We start from the raw sequence: 23,907 nt of genomic DNA, 5'->3' as shown, positions 1-23,907 counted from the left end.
ATGTCAGTGGAAATTTGTTTGTCACTTTTGACCTGCAAACATGAAGAGTTCATTTAGTAAAATCATGAGTTTTTAAAAATTTGATGCTGTCATCCTTTGATTGCTGCAAATCCCCATATTTGTAATAAATTGCCTTGAGTTTTTTTTTATTTTGTTTTTTACACTGCCCTCATTTGGATTGTCACAATATCGGCCTATGTGTTTCAAAATGAAACACGTATTCTACTGCCTTCAGAGTTGGTTGTAAAATAGCTGCCAGAGTAACCAAATGCCACCATGCAGTGCCGTCCAGCAGGCAGGAGTACAAGGCGAGGGGACGACTATGTATGTTGAACCACGATCACGTCCACTTCACTGACATCCTGTGCACCGCTTCATAAATCACGACAGAGCCGGCTGCAGACGTTTGGCCCTGCCGGGACTCTGGGAGCATGATTTCAAAAAACAACTCCAGCTGTTCGAAACAAACGAAGTTTAATCTGGTCCAAGTGAAAGGAGCATGGAATCGACAAACTGAGCAAAGCCAAGCGGCGGAGGGAAAGTTATCAGACGCCAAAATGTGAGTATAGAATTATGAAAAGTTGGTATTTATTCCAGTGGGATACACTGAATGATTCTTTGATTGTTTTTCACTTATTGTGCGGTTTTGTGGTAGGCCACCTGCACGCAATAAATGTTTTTCTGGTTGTCCTCATCCATGAATAAACACATACAGCTCGTTATGCCATGCAATCTTAGTAAAAATGATTAGTTTGACCTAAAATATGATTTCCTTTACATTGTGTTTCCATCCAGTAGTCCTACTGTATGGCTACTGTGTACATTCCTTGCCTATATGTCCATTACTATGCTCCATACAAGGAGGGAGGTGAAATTCCTTTCTATTTCTGGCAGCAGTGACTCCTGTGAAACATTTACTGTTCAGCAGGACTGCAGGAAGTATTCAGGTCCTCTACTTCAAGGCCCTTAAAAAAAACAAAAAACATATTGTGTGACCAGTTCTGTTTGAAGAGTTTCTTTTCTTTTCTTTCTTTTTTCTCTCCCTCTGCTGTTCTTACTGGACTGAAGTTAGAGAGGATCATTCAAACAAGCCTTATCTGTAGATATCTGGGTTGTTATATCGCTGATAGTCGAATCTGATCAAACCACATATTGGTGTTTATGAAGCAGGTTAGCTAAGTCTTGAAGTGTTAAACTATAATAAACACAAACTAAGATCTGAAATGTAGTTTTTAGGGACAGCAAGTAAAAGCAGTAATGCCACAGTACATTATAAAGAAAAGCTCTAGAGTGAAACCTTCACTCAAGTAAAAGGGGCATGATGGACTTCTTTCATGAACAAGGAAAAGTTGCATTTGCATCCTGTCATACTCACAAATCACATTATATATATCATGGATATCTAATAAATGTATTGGCTTTCCTCCCTCATAAAACATTTGCAAAGGTACTATTTTAGAATAACAGATTCTGCTTTATATCCATGTTTACTAGTTTAAAATATTCTCCTTCAGTGCATCTGGTTGTTCATTGTATTTCCAGTGCAACTTAATCAAAAACTCAACAGTCTACCTTTTAATTATCGAAAATAAAGCACTCACTTGCAGAGTGGTAATTTTTTTTTTTTTATAGTATTTTATCATTATCATCAATTTTAAACAGAATATTAATGTTATATTTTCTGTTTGTGAAGCTTTATAAACTGCTGATTGGTTTAATCTGTTGCAAATTATTCAGCTGATCTATGTGAACTGGAAAAGAAGCCATCAAATGCATGAAGCTGAGTAAAAAGAACAATATTTCTTCATACAAAGAAAATTAAATAGGAATACATTTAATACACAGTGAGTTACAGGCAGCGTGTGATCTAGCAAGTGTTTCTTTCTGCCCCTGAACCACTAAAAACAGAATCAAATTTTCAGCTGGAGCTTTTAATCCATAACTTTTTCCCTCTTTTTGCTACTTTATTGTGATTCATCTTCAGCTATGAGAGCAAGTCAGAACATGGAGTTTCCTGGACAGTGTCCAGCCCCATCGTGTTTACCTACACAGTCATTCAGTGCAGAAACATACTGGATCCCAGCAATGACACTCTACTCTGGGGTCACATAGGAGATGAAGAACTTAAAGGCATCTTAATTAACTCCAAACCGCCGAAGCGTTTCGTTGTCATCGACGAAACTGTCAATCAGCTCTATGGCTCCCGGGTCGCTCAGTACTTTGAGGCCAGACGAGTCGTTCACAAGATTGTCCCTCTGCCCACCACCGAGGAGAACAAGAGTATGGAGTTAGTGACCAAGATCCTGGAGGAAGTTCATGGGTTTGGTATTGACAGACGCTCTGAGCCGATCATAGCCATCGGAGGTGGGGTTTGTCTGGACGTAGTGGGTCTGGCTGCATCTCTCTACCGTCGAAGAACTCCCTACATTCGAGTGCCGACCACTGTGCTGTCGTACATTGATGCCAGCGTGGGGGCGAAAACAGGGGTCAACTTCGCAGGAGGTAAAAACAAGCTGGGGAGTTACATCCCACCGGTGGCCACGTTCTTAGACTGCTCTTTCTTCCAAACTCTCCCACGACGTCAGATCTCTAATGGGATGGCAGAGATGTTAAAGGTGCTCGTCTCTGCATGGTCATTAATAAAGAGAGTGCTTTCCCTGATGGTGTTGCTCATTAACACTTAAATCACTGTCAACAATTTGCCACACTCCCAACCAACTTTGAATAAATGCTTTGTGGTTGATTTTCCAATTTTTAGCCAGACATCAGCTGCTGTTCATGCTGAGATAATAGAAAACGAACTTGCCGAACCTCGAGTAATGTTATCGTAGGTGGCAATTTTGTTTTTGCTCTTTGGTCGTGCACACAAGACAACAACTTGTGAGAGCAAGATCCTGTTTGCACACAAAATAATATTTGCATGTCCACAAGCTATTATCATATACACACAAAAACAGTATCTTTCAGAACTTTAGAAGCTCCTGGCTCTTCAAGAAAGAGTCAAAACATTCCCCTCTGACAAGTTTGTCAACAAAATATATAGAAAAAAATTAAGGCAACCAAGCGTTTTTGAAAAATGTCAAACAAACCTCTTGTAACTGGTTTTCATTATGCACTTAAATCCCATTTCCCAGCAGCGAATTCTAAATACAGCTTATTTTCATAGATTTTGTGTTTGAGCATGTTTGCTCATTAACATCGCACACAGCTTTTGTCTTTTTGTCAAGACATCTATCGTGAATTTGAAGATGTAGCTGAAACAAGTAGTTGCATGTTTTGACAATAGCCCTTATTTGCTGAGCTGAGTTAACCCTGTTGTGCTTCAACCTTCTGAAGAGCTGTTTGGGCTGCTACGTCTTACATAATTGAATTCTTGTTTAAGGGTGTTGACGCAGTGGTTAACGCTGTCACCTCACAGCTGGAAGGTTGTAGGTTCTTTCTGTGTGGAGTTTGCATGTTCTCCCTGTGCAGCGTGGGTTCACTTCAGGTTCTTCCCTCACCAATTAATGCTGAGGTTAATTGGTGATTCTAAATTGTCTGTAGGTGTGAATATGAGTGTGCATGCTTGTCTCTATGTGTAGCCCTGTGATAGACTGGTGACCTGTCCACGGTGTCCCCTGCTTTGCTCTGAGTCAGCTGGGATAGGCTCCAGCCTCCCCACAACCCTACATCAGATTAAGCAGTGTATAGATAATGGATGGATCCATGTTGGTGAAAACTATAGATGCATATTGAAACCCAGCTCCCCACAAGCCCTTTCATGGTTTCTTCAAACTTCTGTCTATTTATGAATGCTGTGTTGCATGCACAAAAATGTAAAGACCCCCTTTCCTCAACAATGCGCTTTGTTGATTGCATCTTCACTCAAAGGATTCTGCACATCGTCGTGCAGAGTGACATGCTATGTGCAGTTCACTGAAGTCAAAATGTTTTTCTGTGCTCACCTTAAATCTGAGTTAAAGACCTGAAGGTACCAGCAGGATTTTGCAACATCACAACTTGGTTACAAGCCTGTCGTGCTTCAGTATGCTCCTAACATAGTGTGATGTTGAAGTTCAAAACCTCTTAGATGTATCTATGCACGTACACAAGACAATCATTTTCAGTGAAGTAGAAGCCATGAAGAGTTCCTTTGTTTTGAAATGTTTTTTAAAAAATGGAAATCAACAACATCCAACTTCTTGATTTTTCAATAAGAGAAGAATATATAAATAAAAAGGAGATGTAACTTATTCTCTAAATCATAGTAATTTTCAGAGAATTAAACATGTCTGGAAGGGATCTTTCATTTTTTTTTGCTCACACTAGGCATGACTGTTCATTACATGTTGGGTGTATACATGTTATCTGTAACAAACTGCCGTTTTTCTGTCGACTGTCACGTTAGATGGCCCTGATGAAGCACATCGGCCTATTTGAGCTGCTGGAGGCCGACGGCAGGAGGCTGCTGAACAGCAAGCTGCAGTCCTGCGACACCAGCAAGAGTTCTGCACAGGAAGACAGTGCTATAGCGTCTGTCCGCATCGCTATAGAAACCATGCTGGAGGAACTGGCTCCTAACTTGTGGGAGGATGATCTGGACAGACTGGTGGATTTTGGTCACCTCATCAGCCCTGAGCTAGAAATGGTCGAGAAGTATTTCTCTTTGTATTTATTGTTTACAATGTAACAGTTTGTGGATTAGCCTAAATGAGTTTGTCACAATAATTCCTGTGCTCAGGATTTTTCTTACATAACAATGTATAACCGCTTCCATCTGTTCTGAATCTACAGAGAGTGTTGCCAGCGTTGCTCCACGGGGAGGCGGTGAACATCGACATGTCCTTCATGGTGTACGTGGCCCACCAAAAGGGGCTTGTGACAGCAGACGAGAAGAACCGAATCATACGGTGCATGCTGGGTCTGGATCTGCCTGTGTGGCACCAGGACTGTACTCTGGCTCTGATACAGAAATCTCTCAGGGAGCGTTTGAAGCACTCTGCCGGCTCTCTGAGGATGCCTCTCCCCACAGGACTGGGACGTGCAGGTAAAAAGGCAGACTATAAAACACATCTGCCAACAGTCTTTTGGCATTTGTAAATGTTGACTGACAAGTTTCTGATTTTATAGAAATCTTCCATGACATGATTGAAGATAATATCCTTTGCCAAGCTTATGAAAAATGGACCGATGAGCTTTCTTCTGGGAACAAATGAAAATAAGCATTATATATGTAACTAAACTTGAAAACTTATTTTGTATCCGTAAGCAAAATATAATCATTTCTGTCATAATATGTAATGTAGTTATATATAACACACACTATAATGGAGTTACAAGTAACAACTACAATGCATCCAGTGGGCCACCACTAGTGGAGTTTGGTGTATTAAAAAAAAAAAAATGTAGCTGACAATGTAAAAAAGAATCACTGGTGTTACAATAAGAAAATAGAAAATGCCAGAATATGTGTTTAACTCCATCCACAGGGTGTCATCAACCTTTATTATTAGGGATGTCCAATAATATCGGCCCACCGATATTGTAGATATTCCTATATCGGGCCTATAATATATAGATATTATAGGCAGATATATATTGGCATAAAAATGTAATATCTGTCAATATTGTTATCGTTTTTGGGGTTTTTTTGTTTCGTTTAATGAAAACCGATAAACTAATGCTTGGATTTTGCCGGCATTTACCGGCGTGCAAATGATGACGACATCAAACTGCATCATGAAGTGTGTAAACAAGTGTGGCTGCAGTAACAAACATATATCGGTATTGGTATCGGTTGATATCGGAATCGGAAATTGAGAGTTGGGCAATATCGACATATTGGATATTGGCAAAAAAGTCAATATCAGACATCCCTATGTAGTATGCTGCTTATTAATGTAAGTGTTGCCTTGTTTATATTTAACTGGATATTTAAGTCATCAGAATTTAGATTTTGAGGGAATAAAACACAAGCTCCACCAGCATTCAAATAAAACTTTTAATATTCTCACGAGATAGTTTCCACATTGAGTACCAATGAGTTTGAGTTCACTACTCTGAAACCAGTGGGTACAGTAACTATTGCTACATTCATCTCTTATAAACTGTAACAATAAGAACAGTAGCAACATCAGCAGAGAACGTTGTTTGTATGAACCACAGGAATGAGAATTAGCAGACGAGGTCTAAACAGAGCTAACATGGTTCTTCATTAGTGGTTTACCCATAATGTGCCGTAATAATTTACAACTCTTAAAGTCACCGTAAGAAATCAGTAAAAGTGGTGGCTTCATCATAAGTGCTACACAACCTGTAATGCTAACATGCATTCTAACCAGTCACATTTCAGGGTTATTTGATTTATCTGTGTATCTGGGTTCAGTCGGCGTTACAGGCCTGTGCATGTTGCACTGTTAAGGCTTCGTCCCTGTTATGATTTCATCATAAAGGGACAGTCTGCAATCCACTGATGCTGTACTTCATCAATGACAAAAAAAAAGTTAACTCAAAGTTCTCTTTACCTGCTTTTTCAAGGACTTTCAGCTGCATGTAATGTCTTGGTGAGCAGGTGAGGTCAGCTCAGTGGATAGCAACACTGTGAGATGCAGCTGAAAGTTCACGAAAAGCTAGAATTAAGTTCATCTTGAGCTATGTTTCTATTTCTTTATTTGTTTTGCATTTCACTTGTAGCCTGATTGCCATCATGCTTTACATACTGCTCATAAGTAGGGAGGAGAAACACCTCTATTGAAAGGTGCGTCAACAAAACAGTTTAAACATTTGTATTTCTATCTGTATATAAGTGTGTTGTGTCTTCATTTTTGGCACACATTTTGGCAGTTAGAACTGTGAACTACATTCATACTAGTCTCAGAAGGATTTGAAATATTCAGGCTAACCTTGGAAACATTGCCTTCAGTGTACAATTTCTAAAATGCACAGCTACAACATGTGACTTCCAAAGTGTTCAATACTAAATGAATTTATAAGCTATTAAAATGAATTAATGAGTAAACCATAATAAGTAAGGGGGGCTTACAGTCATGGTAGTGGTTCTGTGAGGCTGCAGTTATGCACAGTTCTGCATTTTGTGAAATGTTAAACCAGGATGCCAACATGTCCACGATGCTAACAAGCTGATATAACAGTCATGATGTATCATATCATAGTGGGACTGACATAGAGTGCCCAAGTAATTACTAGGGATGGCCCAATCAAGTTTTTTTTTTAGTCATTTAATATATAGTGTCTACTGATAGTGTATTCTCTACATGCAAGTCAGAACATGTACATGTACAACATTAGCTGTAGTACCTGGTCGTACCTCTTACTATTTTTAACACTGTAGTGACCAGAGCAGACACAGACTATGGGCTGTTCTGTGTTGGCAAGCAGAGAGCATTGTGGGAGTTTAGCAACAAGAAGCATGACAGAGACAAGTGTGACACCTAATGTCGTCCGGCCAGTTAGTGCTTTTTTAAAAATATGTCCGGATGAAACTTATACTCTCCTATTCTGACATGTGTGTCGAGCAGATGTAAACAAAAGATTGGGCATGGAAAAGTGCTGATAACGATACGGATCGGTTCCTGATCCAGATCCTTGAGACTGTCTCCTGACATCCTTTGAATACTAATGTCTGCCGCATATCAACTAATTCAATTGTTGTCAAGTTAAAGTGTTTGACTCAAGGCCTAAACCCTGCTGGTGGGGCAAGATAAAGAGCCACAGGAAAGCATGAGTCTTTAGGGTTCATCCTCTGGATACCATGAAACATCTGTTTAAAATTATATGGCAATCCATCTAAGAGTTGTTGAAATATCCCTCACAGGGTAGGCTGAAGGACACAGACATCTCTAGAGCCACATTAAAACTCCACAATTACACTTTTTCTTTTAAAATCACTCTTTCATGACCACTGTGTTTCAGCCCACTAGATGCTTTAAGCAAGCTCAGAAAACATCAGACTTCTGCTCAACGTAGCAAAATTTGCTCTGTTGCTGCAGAAGCTAGTTCTTTGTCTCAGATTTACTTTGGCGCTGTCTAGCTAACAAGAGTTTGCTGGCTAGGTTTTGTGGCTGTGTGGAGGAAATAAATTAAAAAAAAGACATGAGAATGGGCAGAAACAATATGACTAAGTGCAAATGAAATAAAGCAGTTACTATGAAAACACACAATGCAATAATATTATTTTTAAAATATTTTTTCAGGATTTATCGATGATTTCTATGCTTTATTCTACTTTACTTTCTGTTTGTGATAACTTATTTTATCATACCTGATTTAGTATTGAACACTTTGGGGCTCCACAACAACAAACGCTTTCTTGTGGTTCTTGAGTCACTTCTAGTGTTATCTCATTCTGACTAAAGATCCCTTCCCGCTGCCATCTCAGGGACCTCGACACTCTTCAGTTAATCTATGAAGCACCAAGCACGAGTATAAACATGGACAAAATGTTGCATCACTCCTCTCACGTCACCAGGGTAACAGAAACCACTTTAAGGCACTTAAATGAAAAGACAATTACTTCAACACCGTCTCAGACTAATTCATAAAGAGATCACATTTTCAAGACATGATGCTGCTTTACAGGCACAACGTCAACCATTGCATAGTTTGACAAAATGGAGGCTGTGCTGTAACAGGGCTCTCAGTGTATGGCAGGTAGTAATCAACGAAGGCATACTTATGCAACATGCTACGACTAGCTTCTAAACAAACTGCGGAAATATACAACCGTACACCGTAAAGAATCTACAGTCTCATACAATATTCTGTATGCATCTGACGAGCCAAGTACAATAGTTAGTTTATGCTTAGATAAAAAAAAAAAAAAAAAAAGGCGGACAAACCATATTTCAATTTACAGAGGTCATTCCAGTGTTTTGACAATGTCATGCATTTCATACAAAATCCCAAAGCAGTCTCCTTATAGTCCTTGGCAATATAAATGTTCACATAGTGGAAAAAAAAAATCCTGAATGTGAAATGAAGTGGTATAAAAAAACAAAAAACAATAATTTAGGAAATTGATGGACTGTTATAAAAACCGAGATCAACACGCCTGTCGTATTAAAGTACACAGCGTGTGCTGAAAGAGTCGTAGTTTTACCAGTCGTCTGTCTGATCACTACAAAGTATACAATAAAACTTAATTGATTCATCTTTTTTAGATTAAACAAAAAATATTTATAGATGTATGTAAAAATGTTCAGATCTATCAAGTGAGATTCTTTTAGAACCTTCAACAGCCTTTTTTTTTTAATTTTGAGATTCTATTCCTTTTGTTTAATTTAATATTTTAGTGGGTTTGGCAGTGAGGAATGTACTGGTATTATATCTGGTACACACTGCTGGATCAAACAGCACTGTATGTTAAAGGACGCGTGGTGAAACTTGACCTTTCTGTCGTGTTATTGGATTGTTTCTCATTATGACACTGAATAAAAGGCTACTGTTAATCATTATCGGTGGTAAGTTTGTTCATTTCGTCCAGGAGACATATTAGGCTTTTCAATTTTTTTTTTTAATGTGCTTTAATTTATCATCTTAGGCTTTTTATAAATGCCTTGTTATAAATTATTTTTTAAGGGGAATGTGTAAATAAAGTCCTGTTTACATAGGTACATAAATAAGATCAAATCTACAAATGATTAATATTTGTCAAGCGAGAAATTTCAACTGGAAGACTGACAAAGACTCAGCTAACAGCCAAAACATGTGCATAGCAATACAACAACGATGTATAGACATCTTAATAAGGCATTGGCACATTCAAGTTCAATCTAAGACACAAAGAGTGTAAAGCACTATAGTAATAAATAGATTTTTTCTTCTTCTATTATTGCCAGTGATTTAAAAAGCAGTGTTCATCTCACCACAAAATATCTACATTTCTGACCATGATTTATAATTTCCCTAGATTCTTTGGAATCAATAGAAAAACACATAATCTAGCCTCTATCCAAAGATAAATGCATCTATATATTTTTTTAAATATAAAAACTTCTATTTTTTTGTAACTCATTGTCATCAAAATATTGATTAAAGCAGACACTTTAAAATCAAGTCCTTGAAATCAAGGTTGAGAGCTTCAAATGACATAAACAAAAGAGGAAGAAAAGAAAAAAAAAACATGAATGGAAAAGATTCAATACATGTAAACACAGGCGGGGGAGAAAGAAAAAAAAAAGTACACAAATGACCACGAACGGAAGAAAAAGCCTCTCGAGCAGTGTGTTAGCCGCCGACAGGGAACACTTGTAGCAGGGTTGAAGATGCAGGCGATGTCTCCTCCAGCAGGGGGTGCTAACAGCCCGGCTCGTTCTCATCCATGCTCACGCTGCTCTTGCGACTGCTGTCCTTTGAGGTGTCTGGGGAGACGGATGAGAGCAAAGGGTCCCCCCCTCTCACCGGTGATAAGGTGTCTTCCATGAGGATGTCGTTGAGTTTGGAACCCGGCTTGCTGTGGACGCTGTAGTGGCCCTCGGGGAAGTTGGAGTGGCCTTCGCTCAGCTCCAGGGCGCCGGGCGGTTCGGGAGTGCAGGCGGGGTGGTGTTGGTGATGGGGGTGGAGTGTGTACAGGTCCTGGTGACAGTCCTCCAGAGACGGTTCCTGCTTGATGGCCCGGGCCCCGAGTTCGGCGGAGCAGAGCGCCGAAGATGCGATGGCCAGACCGTGAGCCCGAGCCTGCATCTCTAATTCCTAACAGACGCACACACAAAAATCAATCAGTGATGGCTTTCACTGCCTTGATGTCTGTTAATCACATTAATCTCATGTGAGGGTTGGTTGGTCATGAATTCCTTTTCATTATTAAAAGGTACACTGTACTGTTTCCTCAGAGAAGCTGGTGAGCAGAGCTGTTACTTGTAGGTGACTTGTTTGAAATTGCCAACTGATGGAGCCATTTGAATGACTTCTCACCCTGGTGAAATATTTCCCCCCCCCATGATGTGCTGCTCTGATTAATTATTAAAAGGCAAACCCACAAACTGATCAATCATTCAATGTCTGGTGAGTGGAATCACACTGATTCCTAGCCTTGTGATCAATTTATTACAAGATGACAGCCCAAACAGCTGGATTCCTCATTAAATATGCAGCTTTTGCAGTGTGAATTAATTTCCCCGAAGCTTCTGTATTTCATAAAAGCGTAATAATGTCTTTTCAAGTCAGCAGAGGCGTTTTTTTATCTCACTGCAGCTAAAAGCATGTTCCTGACTGATATCTCTGACCCTGTGACTCTGTCTTCTAATGGCTTGTCTTCATCAAAGTCTTCACCTGTATTCTCAACATCAGATGTCGGTTGGCGTGCTCAAGCTTCTTCTGACGGCTCTCCAGCTCCTTGGCCCTCTGCTGCTCTCGCTGCAGCTTCCTGATGTAGTCCACTGATGCCTTCAGGATGGTGCCTTTGTTCCAGCGCATGTCGCTGAAAAATCACAGTGCAGCCATTATTCTTACATCCAACAGTTCCTCAGATCCGAAGTTTTGATGTCAGACAATCAGCAGTTTCCACTCCACAGAAATGTGAAGTTATAATTAAGGGTTTTTCATTTGAGGAATAAAAGGACACTGATGCTGACACCATTGAAAAGTTGAGTTTAACGGCATCAATTGTTCAAGTGAGTGACTCCGTATGCTATAATAGAGTGTAATTTATGCCTGTTCGGTTATAAAAACAAGAGGAGAAACAAGGAACAGAGCTGCTGTGGAGGTCGCAGAGGTTAGCTCTTTCCAGGAATGAATGCTATTTTGGAAATTTATGCCGAGGAGGTCACCAGGGTCACAGACAGTCGAAAGGATGACCCCTGTAAAATTGAACGTTGCACTGGAGGATTTGTAGGAGTAAAATTGATGTTTAGTAGACTAAATGGGGAAAATGTATCCACAGATGTATGATCGGTTTAGGTTCAAAGTGGGTGTAAGGCTTACGGACAAAAAAATGTTACTTTTCTAAATGTAACAACGCGATTAACTCCAAAGTTAATATGAGCAGTGAACAACTCTACTGCTAAGAAGTGCATGTATGTTTGCTTTTTCAGGATGTGCACTTATATAAGCTGGGTCTGTTTGTGAAAGGTAGTCTCTGAGTTTGTCTGTACATAGGTGTGTGTGTGTGTGTAGGTGGAGCACCCAGCTGGGGTTTAGTAAAACAACCAGAAGTGAACAGACACAACTAAAGAGGCTGCTAATATCCTCCCAGAACCACAGATCAAGTCAAAGGGCAGAGAATGAGAACAGAGTGAGCTTAAAGTCACTAATATGTTCATAATATCCTAATCATCATGCTGCATTTCCACCTTATGGATCTATCAGAGTTGATTCCTTCATCTGTGTTCCTACTGATTTACTTCAATCATGTAAACCCAGACATTTGTATACCCACATACAAGTTATTCAAAGATAGGCCCCCTGTTAAAAAGTCTGTCACAAACCTAATAGTGCCTACGTGTGTGGATAAAGTCCTTAATTACAGCTGAAGCTAATGTGGGGATTCATGTCTTTAGATACTATTCAGTATTTTTTTTTTGTACAAAATTTCCACTGTGATTTTCTTGAACAGTGTTATCTTGCCTTCATAGAGAGATGGTAACACAGTGTTCCTTGACTTTCTTGTCCTAACAACAAAGTCATTTTGAAACCGACTGACTCGGTACAAGCTTCAGCTGAAGTTCAATATTTTTCCACAGGACTCTTCCATTTTTATTGTGCAAGCAAGAAATCTCTTCATAACCAGTGTGGATAGACATGCTGAAAACATGTGTATCCTTCCATGTTGCTGTTCAATCATCTCTTTAACCTGCTTCTCATCTAATCTTGGATTTCTTTTTTACTCATCCCGCATTAGACTGACTTGTTGTTCACGATAGCCATTAAATATAAGAAAACTAGAAGATACATGACACATCCGTATAGATCTTTCATCGCAATTCATTTTTCTTGCCTTTTCCTTTTAAGATTTCACTCTTTAAGTAACAAATATTAAATCTTGTTGCACAGGAATGTTGCTATGCTTTTCAAGTCTGTTTTGAACAAGAAGGCTGAATATGGTAAGTGACTTACGGGTCATTGGATTTTGGAATTAAAGTTCCCAATTCCTTAATTCGATCATTGATGTTAAACCGCCGTCTTCTCTCAACTGCAGAACAAAATCAGAAAAAAGAAAGTTACCTAAATGCTATTGAGGATTATCTCATTAAACAAAATTTGAACATTTATTTAGATGACTTCTTTTTGCAAACATGATAATGCTATTGCAACCATAATGACATTCGCAGAGTATAGTGCAATTTAAACTCACTCAGATTATGGTTGTCTTTTTTCTGCCTCTCCTTTGCCATCGCTCTTACCTCAGCTTCTGATAAAAACACATTTTGATTAGTGGGTGAAATCAGTGCAACAGATATCTTCAACATTTTGAAGCCATGTAGTCACACGTACCCACAGGGAACCCTTCAGGCCTTTGATAGTTGTCAAATTTGCCACAAGATCCAGACTTATCCAGCATATGCATGATGGCCGGGGATTGTGAAACTATGTGACAAATAACGTTGTTTTCAGTATCAAAATGCACAGAATGAATGAACGAATACAAGTACAATGGAAACAAAAACATATCGAGTCAACATCCCCAACACCAAAGAGGGAATTACAGGAGCTGGACGAATTCTAAAATGCAAAATAATGGGCTGCACAAAGGCCTGGAGAGTAGAACTTCATATATGTTGTTAGAGAATACCAGATATCACTGTTAATTTTAACAGCTCAAATGTTCCATAGATTTATTGTGATGACAGAAGCCATTTAGTCATTTGTATGTCTTTTGCTGGGACAAACTGTCCTGCTTACCAGAGTATTCCCTTTTGATGTTGGGCAGGTTGGCAGGGCAGGAGTTGCTGATGGGAAGACCTTGCTGGGACATACCCTGGTTACCGTACATGTCCATGAGGTTAGCAGGAACTGGGATCTGAGGGGACGCAGGAAAATCACTGATGAGCAAAGATCACAACGTTCTTCTATCGATGCTAATCAGCATTACAGGTCACACGTAATGAGGAAGGTTTTAACATAAAAACAGGCCTTTGAGAAAAGCATCATGATTTAAAGAGTTAGATGGACACAACTCTCCTGTCTGTCAGGCTACGTCCACAATGATATGTAGCGCCCACACTACCCCAGCATTTAAAGAACCCTAAAACAACCATTTTTGGATGTGCTGCTGATCAAGATTTAGCTTAGACGGACAGAAACAGAGGCTTTTGGAAACAAAGACACCCACATTTACTTTGTGATCGAGTCTTATCAGTCACTGTGACCTCCCCTGACTCATCACACGATTATCACGTGACTCTTTCCTGCAAGAAGACAAAGACATGGGCTTTGACTGTCTGCGGTTAATTCAACACGGACAACGAATTGCAGGCGTTACTTATCTTGTTATCTATGCCAACAGCTGTTTCGCAGTTCAGAAAATTTCTGTCCGTGCTTTAAACCATTTCTGTTCTGCTTATGTGGTATGTTCTACAATCAGCAACCAAGCTCCTGCTTCGCGTTTACATCGACACCTGCCTGCCCTCTGCATTGGCTGCATGATGTGTGTTTTTAGCATGCTCAGAGATTATTTCTGAAATGCTCGTCTGGACGGAGATTATTTCTGTTTTAAAACGCTGGTTCAAGATGAAAATGTATTAGTGTGGATGCAGCCTCAGTTCCTAGCTAGTTAACACAATGCATCCTGTTTGTTTAATCCACAAAAAAGACACATTTGAAGTGAGGAAAAACAACAAATTGTGCATTTAAGAGGGCTGGCATGCTGGACCTTTTCTGAATTTCCTAAACTGTTGAAAAAGTCACTACTAAAATGTCCAATTTTATTTTTATTTGGATGAAATGAAAAATACTTTATTCATCCCAGAAGGGAAATTCAATTGCTGATGCGCTCCAATGCTACTTCTATAGTACCACACGATGTAGTATGCCACAAAAAGGATTTAGCACAGCTCAGTACTTAGTATATCAAATGTAGTATGCCAAAGATAGCCAGATTTCCTCCTACATCCAGTTGGATTTTGCAGTATGCACATTTTTCTGGCCATTCTGATCCACAATCCTCTGGACAGGTCCAGACTGCAGTGATAAGACAAACTAGTGTCTCCCAGTTACATGCATGCTGCATGAAACAGTAAATACTTTGTAAGGGCAGTTGAGTATGTAGTGTAAATAAAAAGTATTCAAATGCAGCCTTTGTTTCTTCTTTAGTGTCACATAATTTGCTGATGTCTTTATGCTAAAACACACCACATGAAACTCCCTTACGTGGTGACCTTTCAAAAGAAAGAAGTTCTTGGTGTGTATGCAGAGCGAGAGTTGAGGGTGAAGCATCATAATTTTGTACACACATACCGTGTTTGCCATCTGAAGTCCTGGGTCCATCAGGCCGAGGATATCGTCACTGTAACTGGACTCCAGACTAATAATGTCATCAATGACATCATCCATCTACAGCAAAACAGAATGACTAAATGAGTAAGCAATCACAAAAACAATGCGCACAATCAGTCTAAATAAGAGCTCACCTCTTTCTCGCAGTTGGAGTTGAGGGTCAGTAAGGCCATAGGGCTGTTGGGGGCGCTGTTGCCCGGCCCTGGCGGCATGCCCCCGTGGTCAGAGGACTGGTTGGGGCAGGGCAAGCTCAACGCCTGAGAACCAAGCTTTCCCAGGTACCGCTTCACCTGCTGCTGCTGGGAGCGCTGGATGTGGTACTTAGTGGGGTTCTCCAAGTGAGTCTGGACCTATTGGTGGAAAGCAGAGCAGGAAAAATGAGGAGAAAAGAAAGAAATTATTGACACGGAAAGGTATCTGGTACAAAGATGAGTGGGTGTGTTGATGGTTAGAGGAAGAGATGCTCCTTGTTTAGGAAACAATCATATAAATATACTCCTTGGTCATACTAGCAAATGAAATGTCACTGAGAGAAAGAGATTCATTTCAAATAATACAAAGTTTTTTGATATGTGCTGCCAAATAAGTCTTTTATTAGATTAAAGTAACTCTAAATAAAGCTCAAAGTCTTGCCTCTCCCCTGTATTCTGCAATCCTGACTATAATATTAAAATAAACCTGACAGAGATGTCAAATCCTACGATGCATAATGCATTTTTCTTTTGAGACGCTGTCAAGAGTTGTTATCTCGGAGTCTCAGAAGCAAACACTTTGTACATATTTTCCTTCGGCTCGACTAATTTCTGCTCCTCTAAATTCACGGTCCACATATTTGAGCAACAAAAAATTACACGCACGCCCGTCTCTGTACTCCCAGTTTAATGATAAATTTGATTTCTGTGGATCATTAATCCCCACACAGCATTAATGATCCAGAAAAGCTTCTGCAGGCAAATAAACAAACTTCAGAGACAGCGTTTGTCAGGCTGTAACACATTTTAAATGGAGCAGAGCTGCAGCGTTCCAACTTACATTTGGAAGTCTATATTTAAACCTTCCCCCTCTTTAGCCTGAATTTTTGATGCAATGATGAACAAATTCGGCGATTTAGTAAAGACAGACACATCACTGAATATAAAAACATAACGCATGAGCACTTTCAAAGTCACGTCTGCATTAATGTTAAATAAACAGTAGAATTTAACCTGATCCACGTCATGTTATCTCCCATGTAAGTTCATTTTAAACATACCTCGTAGGGTTGGTATCCAAGCATCTCTAGCATGATTTCCTTTTTCAGGCAGTCCAATTAAATAACAAAAGAAGAACCTTAAACTCCTGTGTTTGACTTCTATCTAAACTAAGAAGTAGCTGTAGCTGCTTCCTTCTTGGTTGCACCAGACGACTAAGTCTGCTAGGATTAGAAGACACATGCAGCTCATCTTTTAAAAGGCAAGGAAAGTAATTAGTTATGCATGTCAGAGAATCTCAGTCAATACAATGAGCCTTTTCAAATTTGTGTTGTTTTATGTAAAATCTGTATTTATTCCTTTATGGTGTATCACTTGATGTCAGGATGTGGGGCTAACAGTTAGAGTCTTTGTTTTGCAAGGCCACCTCTTTTACTGAAACTTGCCCGGGGCTGTTACTTTGCCCCATCCACTTTTTAACCCATGTGGATAATTGGCATGTGTTCCCAGTTCAACACAGCACAAAGAATAAAGTCTATTTCTTCCTTGTTTGTCTCCGCGTGTCTCTTAATGACATTTTTAATAGGCTACAAAAAAGACGTATCTTAAAAACTAATGAATAACAGCCTCAGCGTTTTTTTTCTTTTTCATTTTTAAACTGATGCATTTGTTCTGCATAAGGCCAGAGGATCGGCTTCATTAACAGACCTGAGGAGATCACAGGTTCTAGACGAACTCTTAGCTACCTCTGACATTTACTCTGCGCCTGTGAAAACTTTCTCAGTCCACATGCTGAACTCAGCAGTGACATCCCAAACGATACGGCTGTTGAAGCGGTACGAATAACTGAACTGCCTCCAACAGTAATTTATTTCATGAGTAGGAGAAAACTGCACTGGCTTTTATTTACTTTTGATGAGAGATTTTCAGTCTCATATTTTTTAAAACTAACAATAAAAACGCAGTAATGTTCACAGAGCCAGTCTTTGTGTGCAGGTTTGTATTCACACAATGCATGTGAATCTTACTATGATTTAAAATGACTTTAATTTTCTGCAAACTGGTGACCTAGTTTATCACTTGCCATGTTGTCATCTCTTATTCTATAGTGCATAATAGGTATTATTATACAGTATACACTGTGTGCGTGCTTCATTAGGTAAACCTGAACAGTCTAATATGACTATTCTGCCACAAGCTCTACTTTTACGACACATGTAATGTTCAGGTTTTGATTGGACACAGTCATAGTGATGCTATTTCAATTCCAATGCTAGTTAGTGACGCCTTGTGCTGGACTTCATTATGTTCAGAGGTGTTTCTAACAACTGGTTCCACTCATGTTTGTAACTCAGGAGAACTAGTGCTCAGTTTAACGTTGCAGCATGAAGTGAACTTACACATGTCCCACAACGAAAACTAAACCTAAACTCTATAAAGTCACAATCAATGGCAGAAGGTTTGAATGAATTGTATTAAACTGTAAAGGTGAACAAAATAAACTGCCCATTAACTGGCTTTCTGTGATCATCATTTTTTTCAGAATCTCTTTCAGAGCCCCTTCTCCATGCTCTGATACACCATCATTGTTCTGCAGGGGGAGACTCATGTGAGCCACATTAACATTCTGTGTATCCTGCAGGTATGACTGAGGACACTGCAGGCTGTAAGTTGTCATCACAGGATTGTAAAGCTTACAGCACTGAGGGCATATTTACAGCGTGCCAATGACACATTAAGAAGAGTGATATCATGCTTTGGGCAAAAGGATTGGATTCATTAGTGTTCACCACTTACAGCATCATTTAGTCTTTACTTTGTTCTCATTATAGAGTTTGACATTCGTGCATTTTTATATTTATACGAGCTGATAACATCTTGAGGATCATCAGTAATGACTCAACTCCTCTGCAAATCATTTTTTTCAAGCCACTTAAACTAAACACTAAACACACTGTATGAAAATATGCTTTACACGTTGTGAAAAGAGTGTCGTTGATCCTGATCATAGACTGAACTCATAGCAGAGTATTTAGAAACCTAATCCAGATGGATATACTTGAGCCATAAATGTGCAACCCAATTATTAGTAATGCATGCGTAAATAACGTGTAAACAAACCGTGAGCACGAGTAATCTTTGCTGCTTATCAATGAAACTGCAATCGAATTCAGATTGGGTTGATTCTGGCTAAAAGACAACTGTCCATATAGTTATTTTATTATCCTCTCTGTTTATCATTTTAACTTTACACTGACACTAAACCTTTGTGGTTGAATTTTACGTTTGTCAAGTTTGTATTTCATTGAGAAACGCTGAAAAGCTTAGTTATGTTAGGGCTGCAATTAGGAATTATAAAGATTTTGCTGATTAACTGTTTGGCCTATGACATATCAGGGAATAGTAAAACACTGAAAATATCACATTCGACAAAAAAGGAAATATTCAGATTTCAATATAAATGTTGACGTTTTTTCTTAAAAAACTGACTGTAATGTTCAACAATCAATTTGGATTACTAGTTTCTTGTTACCTGACAGTAACTATCAGCAAAGAGCAACGTAGAAACATTAAGGTAGTTATTTAGATGAACATTGAATCAGTAATCTATCGAAAAAGATCTTCAGGTTTGATTTAGTTCTTAGATATTACACATTTGGTTGAAATTTAAATGGAAAATCAAACAATCCCACGTGCACATGATGCGGTTTAAATGTGTGAACAAACAAAAAGGTTCAAGTACTATCTAATTTTTATTTAAAATATTAAACTTAGGGCTGCAAGGTGGCGCAGTTGGTTAGCACTGTTGCCTCGCAGCAAGAAGGTCGCCGGTTTGCATCCAGATGGGGACACCGGGATCTTTCTGCGTGGAGTTTGCATGTTCTCTCCGTGCAGCGTGGGTTCTCTCCAGGTTCTCTGGCTTCCTCCCACAAGTCCAAAAACATGTTGAGGTTAATGGTGATTCTAAACTGTCCGTAGGTGTGAATGTGAGTGTGCTTGGTTGTCTGTCTCTAAGTGTAGCCCTGTGATAGACTGGTGACCTGTCCAGGTGAACCTGCTTGAGTCAGCTGGGATAGGCTCCAGCCCCCCCGTGACCCTAGTGAGGATTAAATGGTGTATATATAATGGATGGATAGATAATAAACCTACCCTGCTATTTCCTCCATTTCACTCTGTCATAATCCAGAAATTATCATTAGCTTGTTTAATAAAATCCTATTTGTCTTGTCAGTTGGTTCCTAATATCACTTCCACACTTTTTAGGTTTTCCCTGTAAAAGAGCACGTTGTCCTTCTTGTAAGGGAACAATCGTCTCTTAATAGTAGCCAGTTTTGAGAAAAAAGAGTAAACAGAGCTGCTTTAGAGACTCGGCTTGTTAATTATCATGCTCTAAATCTCTGAAGGTCAGATTTTATAGCTGTACAAAACATGCAGAAAAGATCAGTTTTTATCTTTTTATTTTTTATCATTGCACCAGTTTCTGTTTTTTTTTTCGGTTCACTGAATAGCTTTAAGGCTCTAGTGATGTCCTGCCTTATGATAAACTGGTAAGTTGTAAGTTGTCAATTTTCCACGGATGCTCGAAATGAATCTGTTCAGACAGCTCCAACGCTCAGAAGATACATGGTATACACTGTGTACCTTCAAGCATTGGATGCAGACCAGAATCACTAAAGGCTAATATTATACAGTAAGATATTTAACCCTCAGTATGCTCCCATGCTGTCATTTATATATGATATATTTCTGCCAAATATAAACTTTCAACACGTTGCATTATTTTTATTTGGTTCACTTTTAGCTGGAACTTGTCGACGAGAAAAAAAGAGAAGGATTTACAGCATGTTTTTCTTGCTGCTTTTCTGTCCTGTTAATGATCTCACAACCTCTGACATTTATCTTGTGACCCTTTGTGGGGATCCAGACCCCGACTTGTAGTCCATCACTGGAAGCATCTACAGAAAGACCTTTCATATACGGAGACACAAAGTTCCAGTGGCTCTGTTTGTCTAATTCCACACATCCACATAACTGGTATTGTCTAAAAATAGAAACCAAAAACAGTACAAAGGACTGCAGAAGGCCCATACAACTGTCTCTCTCTCTCTCTCTCTCTCACACACACACACACACACACACACACACACACACGCACACACACAAAATCCTAAAATAGAAACAAAGGGGGCATTAAGGGCATTATGCGCACAAGACAAAGTATAAAGGTGCCCCAATTAAAAATAAAAGCACAACTATATAAACCGATTACAACAGCACATGTAACAAACAGTTGGGTGTTATTCTGCAAAAGTTCTTTCTCCTTATGGTTTCTTCAGTGCAGATATGTTCAGAGCCAAAAATGATTAGGATGATCAATGGAGCAGCTGAACAACAAAAAATATTAATGACTGTGATTCTACTGTTTACGCAATTTTTGAGGCAAAAACATTCACAGCTTCTCGATTGTGAGGATTTGCTGCTATAAGAGAGTAAATTGAATCTTTTGGGGGTTTTGGACTGCAAGCAATTTTGAGATGTCAACCTGGGATTTATGAAATTATGAGATGCATTTTTTCCAGCTCTTTGATCTGAACTCATTGAAGGAATAATCAAGACACTATTAGCAGATTAATCAATAATTAGGTAATTGGCATTAATTGGTAATTGCAGTCCTAAATTGATTAATCAATCCAAATTTTTGTTTGTTTTCTTTCTCTCACGGTTAACAGAAGAATGCACTGTGCATAGCGATTTTTCTCAAACAATTAATTGAATAGTTATGGAAATAATAAGCAGCTCGGTTCCGCTAATGTAAAATCAATCACATAGATTTGGTAAATAATGATGAATGATCATAATTTATCAAGCCAGCTAAACTGAGTTTCATTTTGTCTTAATGTTGAAACGAACACTGGTGATTTTTCAAGCTTGTTTTGGCCTCAGGGATTTCCTAAATTATCACACATAATTAGATGATCTCACTGCTCTGAATAAGTTCACTGGAGCCCCTGAAGGGCCGCAGACCTCAGACTGGAACATCCCGGTCCTGCCAATACATACTGCTGCTTTTGTTAAGATGCAATAATTGTGAGTGTGACAAATCATTTGTTTTTTAGGTGAAAAAAAAAGATCCCTTTTCATGGCGTGTTGTGGACAAATATGCACAGTGAACATCGACGGGGTCTTCGTCGCTGTATAGAAAAAATGTAGGAGTCTAAACATGGTTCGTTGTCTCAACACTACTCTGACATACACTGCAATATACCTCTAACACTAATCATTCAGTTTGTCATCTTGTGAACAAAGTCAGCAGGCAGAGAAATAAATAATAAAGGTATCTTGCTGCCAGCAGCCGGGATTTGACCTTTACTTTGCCCAACTTCACTTAATACAACATTTCCAAAGTACACTATACAGAAATGTGACCTCAACTTCACAGCATCTGCAACCACAGCAAACAAAACAGCCTGTTGTTTATCTGTTCGCTTTTAGCCGTCGACGTGCCCGAGGGCCTCTGCAACATAACCCCCAAAGAGTCAAAAACACTCGGCAGAAACAAGCACAAAGCGTCCTGCTGTACTGAGAGAGGACGCAGGGTGAGTGCAGAATGACAAACACTGATTTGTATTTTTTTTGACTTGCATGCTACAGGCATTCCATGATGGTCCTACCAGGATACATTAACGAGACTGCCCCCATTTGCTATGCGGACCAGAAGAATAGGCCACTTTGTCTCACAGTTAAGCTGCTAACGTGCTCCGCGGAGCTCGCAGACGACAACTGTGATGCTAATGCGAGCAGCTACATCACACCAACCTGTGGTCTTCTCCTCCCCTCACGTATTGTCACGCTATTATGCAAAATGACAACGTCATAAAAACACTTGTGTGCTTAAGTGGTAGTTGTTGTGGTGGCAATTAGCATGAACCTTTAAAAACACATGATGGTGTTTGGGATTAGGTTGCTAGTGTACAGCTCTAACAGTCAGAAAGCTAATATTAAATTACTGGGACTATTCATTAATCAATACTTGCTGATGTTAACAGAAATGCACTTATGATTACACTGTATGCTTATGAAATGATTACACAGCACAGTGCAGCCTAAATAGTATTTATGCCATAGTATAATGCAATTTTTACACCAAATCAAAGATGTTCAATTCGATTAAGATCTTCATGTCTCAATTCACGAATTCAGCTCAAACTGAAATATCAGTCTGTGTACGCTTTCTGTGGCATACTGGTCACGAGCTACATCGACTGTATAATCCAAATGAGACGTACATTTTGTACTGAGGAGCACTTTGTTCTTTTTTTTTTTTTTTTTCGTCTTGTCACCATAAACCCTAGAAATCATTTTTTAACGCTTTTAGGAAGTTATCCTACATAAATTTCAAAGCAGTGTTTTTTTTCTCTTAAATATGCCATGGAATGAAAGCAGTGGGGGCTAATTACGAGCATTCTTCACTGAATTAGCGTTCGGTGTGTGGTAAGGCCTTTGTCTTGATCCCTAAACTGATCCCTTACTTATTCCCCACAAGGTCAGAGGTCACTTGGTTAATTAAGGGCCCAATCAGTCTTTAGATAAACTCATCTGAGCTTAATGTTTGCACTTTTTGAGGTCCAGCAGCTCTGCCTGGTACCCCTGAGCTTTGTGTGGACTCTGCTAATCTACCCACAGACAGGGGAGCAGGTTAACCCAGCTCAACAGCGCCAAGCTGGAACGGCCTTTTCATTTGAGGACTTCAGTCAATGAAGAATGTCTGTAAGCTCTCGCCAAAGCAGTGAAAATACTCTAACTTGATGTATTGTACACGGAGTGTGGGTTCGGGGTGGGGGCGTCCTAAACCTCTCAAAGAACTGCAGATTATGGAGAGCAAGTAATGTTTATGCTGCATGCAGAGGGTAATGTTTTCAATGGATTTACTGTATTGTCCTCTGCTGCTGGACCATGCCACACACATATCCAGGGTGATGAAAGCGTGGCCGAGCAAGTAACCATGAAATCGTCAAATGTGTTGTGGATGGATTTAACTCAACAAAGATTACTCAATAGCTCGCAGTATATCAGTAACTTAATCTAAGGTTGTACAGTTTGATTAAAACTTTCATGCATCCTTTAATCAGAGCTCCTTTTCCCACTGAGTGGGCTCAACGAAGGCTAATGATGTACAGTGTGCGCTGACTGGACTGCAGCTCTATTATCTTTCTGAGTGCAATATTTTATCACAGCAATTTCTGACATAATGTTATTTTCCATTGCAGCCATTACTGAAGGATGAGGG

At 39.4% G+C, this 23,907-nt stretch overlaps 2 protein-coding genes across 7 annotated transcripts in view; one reads left to right on the top strand and one right to left on the bottom strand.

Moving 5' to 3' along the window:
• Positions 1–431: 431 nt before the first annotated feature.
• LOC103355150 (pentafunctional AROM polypeptide-like) lies at positions 432–5,195 on the top strand. The gene is made up of 5 exons (XM_008278843.1): positions 432–559; positions 1,985–2,615; positions 4,388–4,627; positions 4,774–5,026; positions 5,110–5,195. Exons 1-5 carry the CDS (start codon positions 432–434, stop codon positions 5,193–5,195), a joined length of 1,338 nt encoding a protein of 445 aa, XP_008277065.1.
• A 3,265-nt stretch (positions 5,196–8,460) lies between these two features.
• mitfb (melanocyte inducing transcription factor b) overlaps positions 8,461–23,907 on the bottom strand; it is a 30,771-nt gene continuing 15,324 nt past the window's right edge. For 4 of the 6 annotated variants that reach the window (XM_008278813.1, XM_008278789.1, XM_008278795.1 and 1 more), the window contains exons 3-10: positions 15,564–15,779; positions 15,391–15,486; positions 13,837–13,954; positions 13,429–13,521; positions 13,289–13,345; positions 13,051–13,126; positions 11,269–11,416; positions 8,461–10,689 (exon numbers count right to left, since the gene is read on the bottom strand). In XM_008278813.1, coding sequence (XP_008277035.1) covers positions 10,294–10,689; positions 11,269–11,416; positions 13,051–13,126; positions 13,289–13,345; positions 13,429–13,521; positions 13,837–13,954; positions 15,391–15,486; positions 15,564–15,779 — 1,200 coding nt within the window. In that variant the 3' untranslated portion in view covers positions 8,461–10,293. Of the gene's footprint in view, positions 10,690–11,268; positions 11,417–13,050; positions 13,127–13,288; positions 13,346–13,428; positions 13,522–13,836; positions 13,955–15,390; positions 15,487–15,563; positions 15,780–16,681; positions 16,762–23,907 lie in introns of those variants that run through there. The other 2 variants (XM_008278831.1, XM_008278804.1) reach the window with 2 other exon arrangements.

Source organism: Stegastes partitus, unplaced genomic scaffold (genome assembly GCF_000690725.1).
Source record: "Stegastes partitus isolate 25-593 unplaced genomic scaffold, Stegastes_partitus-1.0.2 Scaffold4, whole genome shotgun sequence".
NCBI lineage: Eukaryota > Metazoa > Chordata > Actinopteri > Pomacentridae > Stegastes > Stegastes partitus.
Note: the sequence above shows the minus strand (reverse complement) of the source record. Positions and strands in the feature narration are given on the sequence as shown.

Excerpts from the sequence above, each read along its gene's own strand:
- LOC103355150 (XM_008278843.1), top strand. The coding sequence starts at position 432 with ATGATTTCAAAAAACAACTCCAGCTGTTCGAAACAAACGAAGTTTAAT. Across the intron at positions 2,616-4,387 it reads GGATGGCAGAGATGTTAAAG|ATGGCCCTGATGAAGCACAT; the intron begins GTGCTCGTCTCT and ends CTGTCACGTTAG. Across the intron at positions 4,628-4,773 it reads TCAGCCCTGAGCTAGAAATG|AGAGTGTTGCCAGCGTTGCT; the intron begins GTCGAGAAGTAT and ends CTGAATCTACAG.